This window comes from Euleptes europaea, chromosome 2 (assembly GCF_029931775.1).
Source record: "Euleptes europaea isolate rEulEur1 chromosome 2, rEulEur1.hap1, whole genome shotgun sequence".
Classification (NCBI taxonomy): Eukaryota; Metazoa; Chordata; class Lepidosauria; order Squamata; family Sphaerodactylidae; genus Euleptes; species Euleptes europaea.
Genome location: NC_079313.1, coordinates 78,163,412 through 78,178,097, shown reverse-complemented (window position 1 = coordinate 78,178,097; position 14,686 = coordinate 78,163,412). Strand labels below are relative to the sequence as shown.

General features: G+C 40.4%; 1 protein-coding gene across 1 annotated transcript in view; it reads right to left on the bottom strand.

Annotated features, from left to right (window-relative positions):
• ERI3 (ERI1 exoribonuclease family member 3) overlaps positions 1–14,686 on the bottom strand; it is a 265,545-nt gene that overhangs the window by 233,430 nt on the left and 17,429 nt on the right. Inside the window, exon 3 of the mRNA XM_056844793.1 lies at positions 9,824–10,095. Coding sequence (XP_056700771.1) covers positions 9,824–10,095 — 272 coding nt within the window. The remainder of the gene's footprint in view (positions 1–9,823; positions 10,096–14,686) is intronic.

Sequence of the window (14,686 nt, the reverse complement as noted above, 5' to 3'; positions counted from 1 at the left end):
CAACATAGAAATGCTCTAAATAAATGTATGGACACTCGTATAAAAACAAAAAACCTACTCGCCCCTTCAATTCCATCCTGCCCTGGATTTTCAAATGATATAACTCATGCAGTGGAACAGTCCTATCTGTGCTAGAGTTTCCTCTTAACAATATCAGGCCTGCCTAAGTCTCCATCTACCCCTACTCCTAACAGAACAGTTCTATGACCCTGCTGGCAAGCTTCATTGTATCAAGGTGCCAAATGATCCCATACACTGAGATGGTGGGAAACAGGCAAAGAGGAGGGTAGGATTAAAACAGCTAGAGGAAATAAAATACCGAACAAGTCTGAAAATTTTATGACTGTTCAAACGATTGCAGGCTTATGAAAACTACAAAAAAAGGCTGACAAAGAAATCAGATGCCTTGGGGGAAAGATCAATGGCTTTACTTTCCTACCCCCACCCTCTTTATTCTTCGCTTTCATGTTCAGTTCTCAAAATGAGCAAAAAAGACCTTCCCAAAAGGAAGTTATCCCAATGGCGGGGAGAGGGAGGAAGAGAGACAGAGACTTTTTCCAGGCTCTGGCAAAGTGGCAATGTTTGCTCCACCGGTATCTACAGCAACAGATACCAGCCCTATGAAATCAGCACTAGCGCTCACTAGCAACGTTAACCAGCCCTGCAATGAAATGTAACCTGCGACACTCTGTGATACTTTCCATTTAAACTTCTATTTGGAGAGCGGCGGCATTTGGGGAGCCCGCCGTCCGTCCTGCTAATAAAGACAAGTGTTGGGACCTTTAAAGCTGCCATTCATCTTGTGCCTTTATTAAATTCAATTTTTCTAAACCCATGATACATCATGAAATTAGGAGCTGACATTCCTGCGGAAACAAAAATATCTATCAAACATAAAGAGGAAAAAAAAGCGCTCCATTACCCAGAATTTATGGCTTAAAGCCGATCTGTTTCCACTTTTTTACAAGCATATGGTTTGTTTTAGATATCCAAAATGTTATTACAGATCTAGAATTTCATTAGGCGCTGTTATGAAATGGTAAGCACTTAACCAAACAACTGAACAGGCTGGTTTTTAGAGCACATAGACACAGACTGGCAACTTAGCCAGCCTTAAAGTACTATACTACGCTCACTGTCAATCTAATTTCAAAGAATGGAGGGAAGAAAGAGTTTTTAGAAGAGAGGGTAAGATATGGCTGCAAAAAGTTAGTCTGGCCAGAGGGAAAGTACCTCAGAAAACGTTGCTGCGACAGTGACACAAAATGAGAGGCAGTTAAAAGCATTTCTGGCTGAACTAGCTTGGTGATACCAATGTACACCCTGAATCTGTGGTACTCTGAAAGTACATTCCACCTTTACCCTTTCACCTTAAACACAGACACCCAACTCTCATTCTCTTAGCCGCTAACCATTTATGCTTTAAAAAAAGAAGATTCCCCTCACATTTTACTAATCTACCATCTGGGTAAAGAATTCCGCACACATCTCTAATACTAATCCCAGTTACCTTCCCAGTTACCAACGGTAGGATGTCCTAACTCTCCTATTTAAGACTCTCGTCAGCCTAGTCTATGCCCACTCTAGGAATTTACCAAAATGCCAGTGTAAGCTCTCCACAACAGATAATAGTACAAACACCATTAAAAAATTATCCATACCTTCCCTAAGAATAAAGAAACCCAATCTTGTTTCTGCCCCCTGATGTGCACTGCTGCAAGCCTAACTAAAAAGGAAAGCAAATATTCAAATTGCTGGTGGTAAAATAATAAGCTTTTTACTCCCCTGCCCACTGTCATGAAATTTGTATATACCGATTTGTATTGAAGAATTCTGCACATAGCTTCAGCTCATCGGCACAGGCATTTGCATTTATATTGTAGGAAGACAGTTTCTCAAACCAATTTTAACCTGTCAAAAGTACCACAAACCAGGTAAATACACAGAGGTATAAATAAAAAAGTTCAAATTATAAATACCTTTTAGCCAACACGCCTGGTTTAAATCTTTATGTATATAAAAGCCTGTAGTACTTGCATGCTAAAATGCTGGCAGCCCATGAAGTTTCAGACTTGCCACCCTCAGAGGAAAACACACACACACAGGCCTGTAGCCACCTTGTACAAATTGCCTATGCAAGGAAAACTTGTCAAGAAACAGATGGGACACTGAATCTCAACTGGCCTGTTGAAAACTTAAAAGGACTTCCCTTTCTAAGGGATCAGGAAAATTCACGAGGGCCTGTGATTTCACTACTATAAACCCAACCTGTTTCACTCCACCCTCCTAAACAAAAAACTCCAGGCACAATGCACAATGTTGTTGAGATGAGGGAAAGGAAAAATGTGAATTAAGGGTCCAGAAATTGTGAGCTTTATTCCCCAGAAAGGGAAGGATGCAAGTATAAACTACTTGAGACCCTCCTGAAAAACCTCTTGGTTGGGAACAAAGCAAAAAGAAACACACTAATATTCACAGGGAAACACTGTGTCCATAATATTAGAACCCTTATTAGATTACAGAAATAAAATTCGCATAGGAACATTCAGGCTCTCAAAAGTCTGCTTGAGCAGTGGGCAGGACACACTCCAAGACCAGTATATGTTTATTGGCGGTGGATAAAATTACCCCATTCAGTTGCAATTGAGAATAATTTATTTTCTCCCATTCCTGCAAAAAAAATTTTTAATAAATATAAAGGGATGAAAGATGCTACAGGAAAATCAAAGTGGACTGTTCCCAGTGCAATAAAGAAAGAGCCGAGTGCTGCTGATACTGAGAGATGTGTCTGATAAGAGAAAGGGCAGTGTTGTCCTCTGTTTAAAAGACAGCCTGTTTACACCTCTAAGAGGAAAGCAGGGGTCTGTGGCAGCAGCTCATTTTGTTCAACAATTTTTCTTCTTTTCAAAAGACAAAAAAAAAGTCATTTTATGCACAAGGAGCTTGTTTCTTAAACAAACACTTGTGTTTTTGATTTACACCATGGGCTGCTCCTAAATAATTTATGGCGGGTTAAATTTATTGCACAGCCCTGGCTGGCTGCAAATTCGAATTGCCAAATAATTAGATTTTAGGGCAATGCTTATAAATTATCCGCCGATTTGTCCGGACTTGTTTGTCAGTTGCTTTGTGCTCCAGGTCATCTTTGGCATTTCGCTGTTTGTGTTTTAATTGCTGATTTACACTTTGACAGATGAGAGTTGATGCCTCCAAGTTTGGGGAGGGGGAAAGCAGAAGAATCAGAGCTCGCAGAAGGCTTGAGTTCTTTCCCCCACACTTTCTTCCAAGGCAATTAGAAGAAGGGACAGCATGTGGATAGAACTGGCCTACTGAGTTTTTAATTATTATTTTAATGAGAACTGGCTGAGTTGAACAGTCCTACACTGGCCTCCAGGGGTAATGGACAACATGGCTAGACAGTTCCTACTCATCCAACTTCAACATTTCTGCAAAACTGACCATAGTAACTGCTCCAAAGAGCAGTTATAGAAGAAAAAATCCACTGGCTACATTTGCTTAATGACGGATGGCTAAGTATCCCATACACACATACACTATGCAATGGTCTGGCTCTGCACATCTAAAGGAGGTTTGTTAATCTGGTCCACTGACAAACCTTTCAAGAGAGTATCCAAGACCAAATTACATTTGTCAAAGAAATGCAACGGAATCACACACACATACCTATTTGCCCACACAATTAAATTGAAAATGCCATGTATTCTAAGAACCAAAATAAGAAAATGTTAGGGAGGGAAAATGCTGCACAAATTGGCACTGGGAACAAAGTGCCATGTGATAAAGAACCAGATAAACAAGAACAACTAGATGCTAACGTTTACAGCAAAAGATTTTAATTCTATGCTTTTTGTCTGTACTTAGTCAACCACACTCTTTACTATTTCACAGGGATCATTAATCCAATTCATTAACTCTGAGAGATGCTAGAGGAGGCACCCTAACATGTGCTTAATACTCACTTCTTTAGAAGTCCAATAATGGCCATTCCACAGCATCTCTTTATTCTTCGTTCCCTTACATTTGTCATAATATCTTGGCTAAACCTATACTGCAGGATCAGATCAGAGACATTTCATAGCCATTTGCAAAATGACAAGATTTCAGACAGGGAACATCAAAATGTAGTATCTCCATGACACATGCAGGTTACTATTCAAGCAAATACCAAATTTAGGCTCATGGGTTGGAAGCAACGGGAGCGGTAACACGGAGGAGCTCCGTGTGAAAGAAGGGGAGCTGTATGGGAGGAATAGCAGCCTCCCGGGCAACAAGTGCCACCCTTTGTTCCCGACCCTGCAGAAAGGAGGAAAACCAATGTAAAGCCACCTCACCCAAAGTCCAAGGTCAAAGAGGTGATGGTTTAACAGATGGTGATCATATTGAATGCTACTGAAAAACTGAGTACAATCAACAGCGCCAACCCGCTTAGATTCATTTGTCTGTGGAGATCATCTGTGAGGGCAACCAGGGTAGTTTCAGTCCCATGACCAGGCTGGAAGCCCGACTGGAAAGGATCAAGAGCTGATGTGGAATTTCTGGAGATTCTCAGCCACCGCTCTCTCCACTACCTTACCCAGGAATGAAAGATTCGAGATCAGGGAGGAGTTGGCCAGGTCAGATCAATTTTTAAGGAGGGGCCTCACAACCGCCTCCTTAAGTGACCTGAAGAAAACTCCCTCAGAGAAGGAACATTTAATAATATTTCTGAGAGGGTCTTGTACCAACTCTGAACTGGCCTTCACCAACCAGGTCGGGCAATAGTCCAGAGTGTATGTGGTAGGCTTCATAGCAGAAAGAATCCTTTTGACATCAGACTGCGTGAGCCAGCTAAAGCGGTCCAAAATTGGGTCAGAAAATGGCCACGGAGCCTCCAGTTCATTTACTGTATTGGTTGGGTGGTCATGGCTGAGAGATAAGACTTTATCCGCTAAAAAACTCGCAAAAGCCAAATTCCTACTATTTTGGCACTATCCAGGTAGGGAAGTCAGTGTCCAAACCACCCTACACAATCATACTGGGCGAGAGCTAGTGGATGCAAGGGAGGCAGAAAAGTATACCTTTTTCACTGCCTTCACTGCCATCTCATAGGTTCTCATAAACACTCTATAAGATGTTCTTAGGTCCCTGTTGCAAGTGCATCGCCAAGATCGCTCTAGCCATCTAAGAACCCACTTTTGTATCCTCAGCTCTTCTGAAAGTCAATTGTTCCAATCCTCAACCAGGCCATCTAGTGAATCACTGGCTAATTTATACTTCTTCAGAGCATTCTGAAAACCAATTGGATCCATAAGTCTCCACAGGTGAGCATAAATCAGCTTGCTGCACTTACAGGGAGGGACTGGCATTCTCAATTGGGCATTCAGCATGAATTGATCCGACCATGGCACCAATTCGGTCTGAATTGGCCCAGGATCTACACCTGCACCTAAAATTAAATGCAGTGTGTGGCCTACTTAATGTGTAGGGCCAGATACAACTTGGGAGACCCAAGGCCACCATGGAGACCAAGAAGTCCAAAGTCGACTGTGGAAGTGTCCACAAGGACATTAAGTTCCCTCAAAACTAATAATCGTGGGAACCTCAATACCGAGCCGGACAGCTCAATAATGAATAAGGTCTGTTTTCTTACTTCTTTTAGATATTTTACGTGTGCACCTAAAAATGTAAAGTATGAATGCAAACCACCACAGAGTTTTTATGGCTTCTTGGCACATGTATATGTGGAACCACACATGTAACATATGAATCATCCCTCAACCACAGAGGACAAAAGGAGATTGTCCTTCACTAGGCTAGCTCATGAATGTACTTGCATCATCAGATAGTCCAGTGAGTATCAGTTAAGGAACCTTCAGAGCAAGTTTGACCACAGGGAGATAAGAGTTCAAACAGAACTTGCTGCATTATTGAAACTGACTTCTTGTGAGAGAATAAGAACCGCAAAACAGAAACAGGATGGATTTCTCACTGGGATCCTCCACACTGAGCTGTCTCAGTTGGCCCAGTGAACAAGTGAATTTCACGACTGCTAGACATGCTCCAAGGTACAAAAGAGAGAGACTGCAGGGAAAGGAGGATCGATACTTTCATCATATATGGTTCTACTTAACTGGTTCTAGACAAAATGCTCTAGATCTCACTTATGTTCTGCTCAACATTCCCCCTTATTCTGAAACCTGGTCCTAATCCTGTATGCCAGACCAATGCATGATTCTTGATGTTCTCATACAAGTAAATGTGATGCTGTAATATTTATTCCTTTCTTTAAAAAAAAATCAGGATTTCCAAGGCCAAACCCTGTCATATCCTGGTGTTTTACCTTTATCTACAGGTTTATAGGATCAAAGGCTGGTTAGCTTGGATGTTTCAGCTTTTTAACCTGTGCTCTGAAGTCCAGCTCTGCTTCTAGTTCTTACACAGCTCCCAGCTAAGGATTCAGCAAGCACAGGGTAGATAATTCATGAGACAACCTATGCACCAGCTTGCTCACCAGAAGCCTGTCTCCAGACATGCATTAAATGCACATCAGTAAAGAAATATTACTCTGACACAGGGAACAAGTTCTCAATTTTTAGTAAGATGTTTTGAGGATAGTCCCTTTAGTTCCTCTACATGATAGAGCACAGACATGCACAGAGCAGGCAAGCTACAGACACAGTTGATGAAACAATCCAGCTGAATAACACCCCACCTTAATGCACTGTCTTCCCCACAAAATATACAGCAAAGCTGCAACCGCACATATTGTTACATTCCACAGCAAGGACTTGGGGGACACAGCCCCTTAAAGCTGTAGTAATCATATTCCGCTCATGCTCCATTTTTACTGCCAGCTGTAAACTAGCTCCACATGCATCATGGTTTTGCATCAAAATGCATACAGGCCAACCACATATACAAAGGGACATAGTAGTCAATTTACAGCTTTGACAGGTCTTTGCACTGGAGGCTGGGTGCACAGGATATAGCCTGGCATCTCACCCAGGGAGCTGTTAAGGCATTTCCATAGAATTACTTTTTTTTAATCAACTGTGCTTCCCCTAACCCAGGACTACAGGAGATCGGAAAGGTGTTTTTGTTTTTTAATCAAATTTATTTCAGGTTAATTGGGCCATTGACTCTCAACAAGGCAAAGCAACAAAGGAAGGCACATCTTCAAGACAGCTACATAATGAGCTGCAGTGCCCCTGGCTGCAGTCCTTATAAGGGCTTTCTTTAAGCCAAGCCAATAGACAGAACTAGAAGCAGGAAATAGCCCCAAAATTAAGAGCAACTATCCCGCCAACTTTTCCCCTATTAGAAATTTAAAATATTTCAGGAAAAGTACCTCAGGCAACATCACATCTTTTTAATTTTAATACATGTGGGAATGAACCTATTTTTCAGTGAAAGAAAATGCACTAATCAACTTTATTGACTCAAAGCTCTGAAGTGCAAACTTGAATTAAGTCAACCATCTTACACTGTTTGACTGAAACCCACAACTGCAGATGTTGATTACTATCTTGAGTATAGGGAAGAATCATTTTTATTTAGCAATATTTTCTGATCCAAAATATTAAGGACAGAGGTTTCCTTAGCCATAACAGCACAGAAATCTAAGCAGCATAATATAACGGGCATATGCAATATCCTGAGATTCACCCCTTTCATTTTTTTAAAGTAAAACTTGTAGCTATGAAGGAATCTTTAAAATGCATATGTGTTATTCACATTTAGAAGAAGAATGTGAAGCCAAGAGAGGTTCATTCTGTTGGGGCTTCTAAATTTCACAAAGGAAAGAATGGACATACCTTTCTACGGCTCCAGCAATTTTACCTTTGACTTCCACACACATTTCCTCCCAAAACCTTAGAGGTTTTCTTTCCTTTTCCTTCTAGCACACCACCTTCCTGCCAGAGCAACTTTCAAAGTATAAATACCATGGTGGGAATTAAGAAAATAAAGTAAGCATAAACATGTCTGGCTGTTAAGCTATATTCTAGCCACAGAATTTTGATTTTCTAGTTGCAGAATATTTTGCAGAATTTTCTGTTATAAAATTTGAACCCAAACTTGTCTGAAACTATGGCCATTTATGCATGGATGGTTTTGCCTTGGATTTGCACATTTTCCCCATCCGAATTCTCAAAACTCTGCATGGGGGCATATTTCTGAGTTTTGAGAATTGGAATGCGAAAAATGTACACCTATTGAGCGGCAAATCCAAGGCAAAATCTCCCATGCATATGGCCTATGAGGTTTCAAAAACATGCTTCAAAGAATGGCACAATGCCAGTTCCAAGAGGGCAGTATAGTAGAAGCTGCTATGCAATCAAGATGGCCCACAGACAGATAGTATCTCATATCAAGAAAATCACAGTGTGATTTTCACATCCTATCCCCCTTCTTTTTCCTGGAAAGACTACAGAAAAGGGGCTCTTTCAGTAGCATATTATGAGAGTGTGAACTTGAACTGGATTTCTAGACTCTACTTCTAGAAATTGGAAAAAATAACTGATTGTGATGACCCCTAATTCAAATTCAACACTTAGAGGTGGCTATGCCGAAAATCAAAACGTGTTACAGCAAAACTGTGTGTTGGGTTCAAGCTCCCACAAATTTACAGAGTTGGCAGAAATGGACCTTCCCCTACCCTGTGCTGCATGGCATATTGCTCCTGAGAGCAACCCAAATCACAGCAGCAGCTTTACAGGTGGTAAAGGATGTCAAGAGATTGATCCAAACTAGAAGTATGTATTATCAAGTACCGTAGTTCTGTTTTGGTAATAGTCTCATATACACACATACACACAAAACCCTATTCCCCAGCAATCACACCGGAGAGATGTTATTATGGTGCTCATATACTGTCAGCATGTTCTAACTCTAAATTAAGCTAATCATTTGGCCTATGACAGTCACTGTCAATGTAATCTTTTCCTGCCTGTGTTAAGAAGGGTTTTTCCTTTCCCTTTATATACCATTTAGCTTATGTACAACAGAACTCCTAAATAAAAATAAATGCATTTTAAAAGATGTACCAGAGCCCCATAATAGTTAGAAGTTATATTTGACATGATACAAATATCAGTCTTCTGAGTTAACACCTTGAGGTGTTAATTCTACCACCCCAGCAGAATCCAGCCAGCTGAAGTTACATTACAATGTTGCAACTTCAGGAATGTTAACAACCCACACAGAAAAGTGTAAAGCCAGGGCTGAGGATAACCAATGCATTATCACAGGTCTGAGATTAGCTTAGTTCCTGGGCCCTTGCTTTCTTTCTTAGCATGGGAAGTGCAGGAATGCTTCAGAACTTCCCCAATTCCTCAAATTGAAGGAACGGTAGAGAACAGTAGCAAAAGTGAATAGAGAAAGGAAAATGTATTGTTACAGATTTGGCACTTTAAATTGCAAAATACAATTTTCATTTATCTATCCTCATACCACTCTTGTGAAGCAAGCGATTTCTAATCTTAAAGAACAGAATGTGCAAAAGTACCTCACCCAAAGCTAACACTGACCCCTCAAATCAGCACAGAACTGAGCTCTCTCAGGTCCAGGTTCAACACTATCCAGTGGGAAACTAGTGGCTCCCCCTGGAAAAAATAAAAATTTAGCAAGCCTTTTAAAGGTCAGTTTGTCAAACCAGAGTTCAAATTCCATCTCAGCCACACAACTCCGAGATCATCTTGGGTTCTCAGATGTCACACTCATCTACAAAAGGGAAGTAATAATGACCTACCCTTCAGAGGTGACAAGATACAGATTGCAAAGCGTGTCCCTTTTAAGGCAAGCCCAAGTGGAACCAAGCAATTACCTGGGGGTGGATCTGCGGTTTGTCACACGTGGCCTCAAAATCCAGCACTAGGAAGTAGTGATACCTCTGTGGGGGAAAGGATGACATTGCTGCCATGGAAGCAAAGCCGTGAGACGCCAGTTTCCCGGTTGTAGTGGAGCCGCACCCCTGGAAAATGCCACGCAGTAGAGGGGAGTGCAGAGTATTCCTCACTCGAGAGAGTAATTTCAGGTGAAGCTTTCCTGCTGTGGTATGGAGAAGTACTATCATTGAACACCTAGCAGCATCTGGAACTTCAAAAGAAAAGAGAACCTGATGTTACTCCCATAAGCACAATATTTTACTTTCATTACCAACATGGAAACAAAATTACAAATTCCTTTTTGAACTTGGACAGAGAACTAGAAAATACCTCTTATTAACTTAACATGTATTTACATATTTAATATACTTTTGTGGTAGTAATAAAATTCATTGCATATGGCCAAAGGCCATTACAATATATTTATACCCTGCCTTTCTAACAACGTACCCACGGCCGTAACAAAAATAACTTAAAATATAAACCTAAAAAACTAAAGTATTAAATAAAACTGTAAAAGCAGGAGCAGAGTTCGAAGCTGTAACACTTTATACATCTGCCTTCCCTAGTGCTCAGCAAAATAAAACGGTTTTAACTTCCCACCAAAAGAACGTGTAAACACCACAGGGATGAGAAGCAACCACTGGAAGATACTATGGCAGATTATTAGGAATATAAAACAACATTACCTCAAAGGAAGTTTAGCAATTAAAGGACATATCAATACTGGAAGCAGACTTTAGCATAGGAAAATAACGGAAGCATCTATTCTAGATCCAGAAACATCTATTCTAGATCCAGAAGCATCTATTCTAGAATCATGTACAAACCCTGAAATCCAGAAGCTCGTTTCACATTCCACTACAAACTAGATTAAGATTTGCGCTGGCAGCTACTCAGCTGTTGACAAAGAGATTAATCTAAGGCTGTGAATCAACAAAAGGTTTGCTAATTAATCAGCAGTCTTAACTTATTAAAATACAAATTAGAGTAGCACAACAGAGGGGATATTTTGAGTTTCTATATAGGATAGTGAATACAGAAAAAGAAGGGGGAATTATATCGCCAGTATAAACTCAACTGCCACTCATTGGAGCAGCCATGTGGAGGGCTGTAAGCCAAAGAAACCCCAAAAAGAATCCACAGGAACCACAGCAAACCACGTTACCAGCTGAGAGGCAAAGCAATGTGGACAAGCCTTTTTGAGAACACTATGAATACACTCCTTTGACTACTCCTAGGAGAATTTTCTTCTCCATGCTATATGCCTCTGTCCTTAAATACAGATACTTGCTTTTGTATACTATCAATGTCTAATGTATATTTGGTTCTTGATGTATAAACTCCAGTATTAACCACACCGCTACACTGGCACAATACTAGCCTTGCATTCAGTGACTGTCCAACTGCTGCACTTCCAATTAAGAAATAATTTCCCCCATGTCACACCTGTTTGCCTTCCTTGACACCCCATGGCTTGGCTCAGTTGCACAAGATCTGTAGCTACTGCTTTCTACTACCCTGTTGTCTGCTCATTTCATGCTCTGATCTGGATTGCATAAACTGATTTGGGGTGGATGGTTGTGCTTTTGGGTAGGGAAAATTATCTTTTCATCCTTTTTAACTTTGACTCTGTCCTGATAAGGACCTTGATCTCATAGTTATACCAATCTGGACTGAATTTTTATAATCCTTACAACATTAGTATTTGAGATTCAGATGCTGTGCAATGGCCATAGAGTATATATTACACATGATTACAGTGTTTTCAAGTTAACACTTCAAAAAATCCTTTGTCAGAATATACATCAATATTCACTACATTTATTTATTTAAAGTATTTATATCCTGCTTTTCTATATTGTCCAAGGCAGATGCAACATATAAGCATACAGTTAAAAATATAGTTGAACACATGTCAGTCATTTATTAATATGGCACAGCCAATCATATACAGAAGAATAGAATTGTCAACAGTTGACTAAAACCCTATCAATATTAAAACCAGAAATTCCAAATATAAAGGTATAAAATACATTAAAACAAGTATAAAAGGTATAAAAAACATAAAATCCAAAGAGGTCGCTACTATGTACATAGGCAGTAAGAGGGCTGAATACATGTAAAATAATGTACATCAAGTTAAAATTGAAGCTCCTACAATACATACCGCCACCAACTGCCAATGAGAGACATTTATTTATTACTTCTGCCAAAGACATGTCAAAATAATTCCACCTTGAATGTTTTACAGAGGAGAATGAGTATGGGAGCTTTCCATACCATATCTGGCAGGCTATTCCGAAGTGTGGGCACAGCCACTGACAATGAGCATGCATGGGCTGTAATTGAGGAGACCTCCCAAATAGTTCACTAAGGTAATCAGGAAGTGCATGGGATCATAAAGGGAAAGGCGGTCCTCTAGATATATAGGTCTCAGGCTATGAAGGGCTTTAAAGATAACAAGCCACTTGAATTGTGCCAGGAAACAAATTGGTGCCCAACAAAGCTACCAGGGCACAGGTACAATACTAGTGCAAACCGGTCAATATTCTAGCAGCAGCATTCTGAACCAACTGAAGTTTCTGAACAGTTTTCAAGGGCAGCCCCACATATAACATATTACTATAATCTAGCCTTGAGGTTACAGCAGCATGGATCAGAATGGAAAGGCTAACACAATCAAGATTTGGGGCCAGATGGCACACTCAGTGCAGATAACAGACAGCAATCCTAGTTAACTCCTTTTCTAAGAGCATTTATCTATCTAATATTGCTCCTAGGCTGTTCATCAAGTCAGAGAAGAGGGCTATCACACCATCAACATGTATTGGTGAAAAGCACAGGCAATCAGCCTTCTCTACCAGCATAACTGCCATCATTCCTGGATTCAGTTTCAGCTTGTTCTACCTTAACCAATGGATCACCACTTCCAGGCATTGGTTTAGGTTTTTTTTTTTTTAAGTACAGTTGAATGTTATCTACATATTGGATAACATAGCCCTAGGCTCTAAACCTCTATGAACTTCTTCACTTAACCCTTTTTTTTTTTTACTGTAAAGTCACAGCTGACTTATGGTAACCCCATAGGATTTTCAAGGCAAGAGATGTTCAGAGGTGGTTTGCCATTGCCTGCCTCCATGTCACGACCCTAGTATTCCTTGGAGGTCTCCCATCCAAATACTTGCCAGGGTCGAGACTGAGTGTGTGACTGGCCCAAGGTCACCCAGCATGTTTCCATGGGTCAAGTGGGGAGCTGAACCTGGGTTTCACAGATCCTAATCCAACACCTTAACCACTACTTTCCTGTGAAGAACAGTGAAAAGATATGGCTGCCACAGCTCTGCACACAGGGAGGAAGGAGGACACCAACCAGAATGATCTGACCACTGTAATCTCTATAAATCAGATATTTCCTTCCATACACATTAACAGGGAAGACTGTTCAAGGACCGCGGATGGGCTCCACTTGGTTTTATCCCCACACTAGTCTCTAGGAACATGCACACAGACACACTAATCCAATGCAAGTTCTTAACTAAATAATAACACAATAACCGTTCATAACTTTTAAAATATCACTATAATATAATCTGAATCAAAAAGTTCACAAGCAACCAATGTGGAATAATTGGCAGTGTTGGACAGGCTAAAGATACCAAAGCTCATATCTCTAGTCAGCCAGGAAGTTGAGCCAGTTACTGTTTGTCAATGCAAACTACTTCACAGACTTGTTGTGAGATACAATACAGGCAGTCTATGTATGCTGCCCTTAACTCCTGGGAAGAAGGACAACTTTTTTCATTAAAAATAGTCACTGCTATTGGCATTGTTATGAACTATTTTCCACAGGATTAGCTCCTGTCTAAAACAAATACTGATTAATTAATGCTTTTATCACTAGCAAATTGTACATATGGTACAACTCCACAATAGTAGTTTATACAACAGAAGACTAAGGCAAGAACAGGTTAAAGACAGGCTTCATGAAATGAACTACTCATGCTACCCACAAGGCACCAGTAAACCTAATGCCAAACAAGACTCTGACCAACAATTTACTCTCCCTGCCAAAAGAAAATCTTTTCAATATTCTTCCTAAGATTCACAATCCAGAGCACCTTTCCATTCCCAGGTCCTAAAGCTGGGAATAACAAAGCTGCTATTCTATACCGTTCCCAATAGTAACGTGAATGGGATGCTGGACATGAATTAGGGGCTTGCTTAGATTGCTTGACCTTACAAATCATGATCTCAAATGGGTTATAAAAAAATTAAAAGCACAGTACTAAACAGAGGTGCCCTGACTTGGATAGCCCAGGCTAGCCTGATCTCATCAGATCTTGGAAGCTAAGCAGGGTTAGCCCTGGTTACTATTTGGATGGGAGACCACCAAGGAAGTCCTAGGTCGCTACACAGAGTCAGGCAAAGGCAAACCACCTCTGAACATCTCTTGCCTTGAAAACCCTACAGGGTCACCATAAGTCAGCTGTGATTTGAAGGCAAAATAAAGAACAAAAACAGAGTTACCCCCTTCTAAGCCCATTGATATCAATGAGTGCCACTCTGTTGAAGATTGCACTGTAAAACTTATAAGAATCTTCTTACTACAGTGAAAACATATGATCAGATTATTCAACACTGTAAAATGTTAAAGAAAGCACACACGTTAATTGTAAGTATTTACTAGACCCAATAATAGTGGCTCGCCTATAGAATTATTCACGTGTACAAATAGGTGTCAATAGCAGTACCTTTACACTTGATTTTATCTGGCCATGAAGTTTATCCTGAAAGAAAGA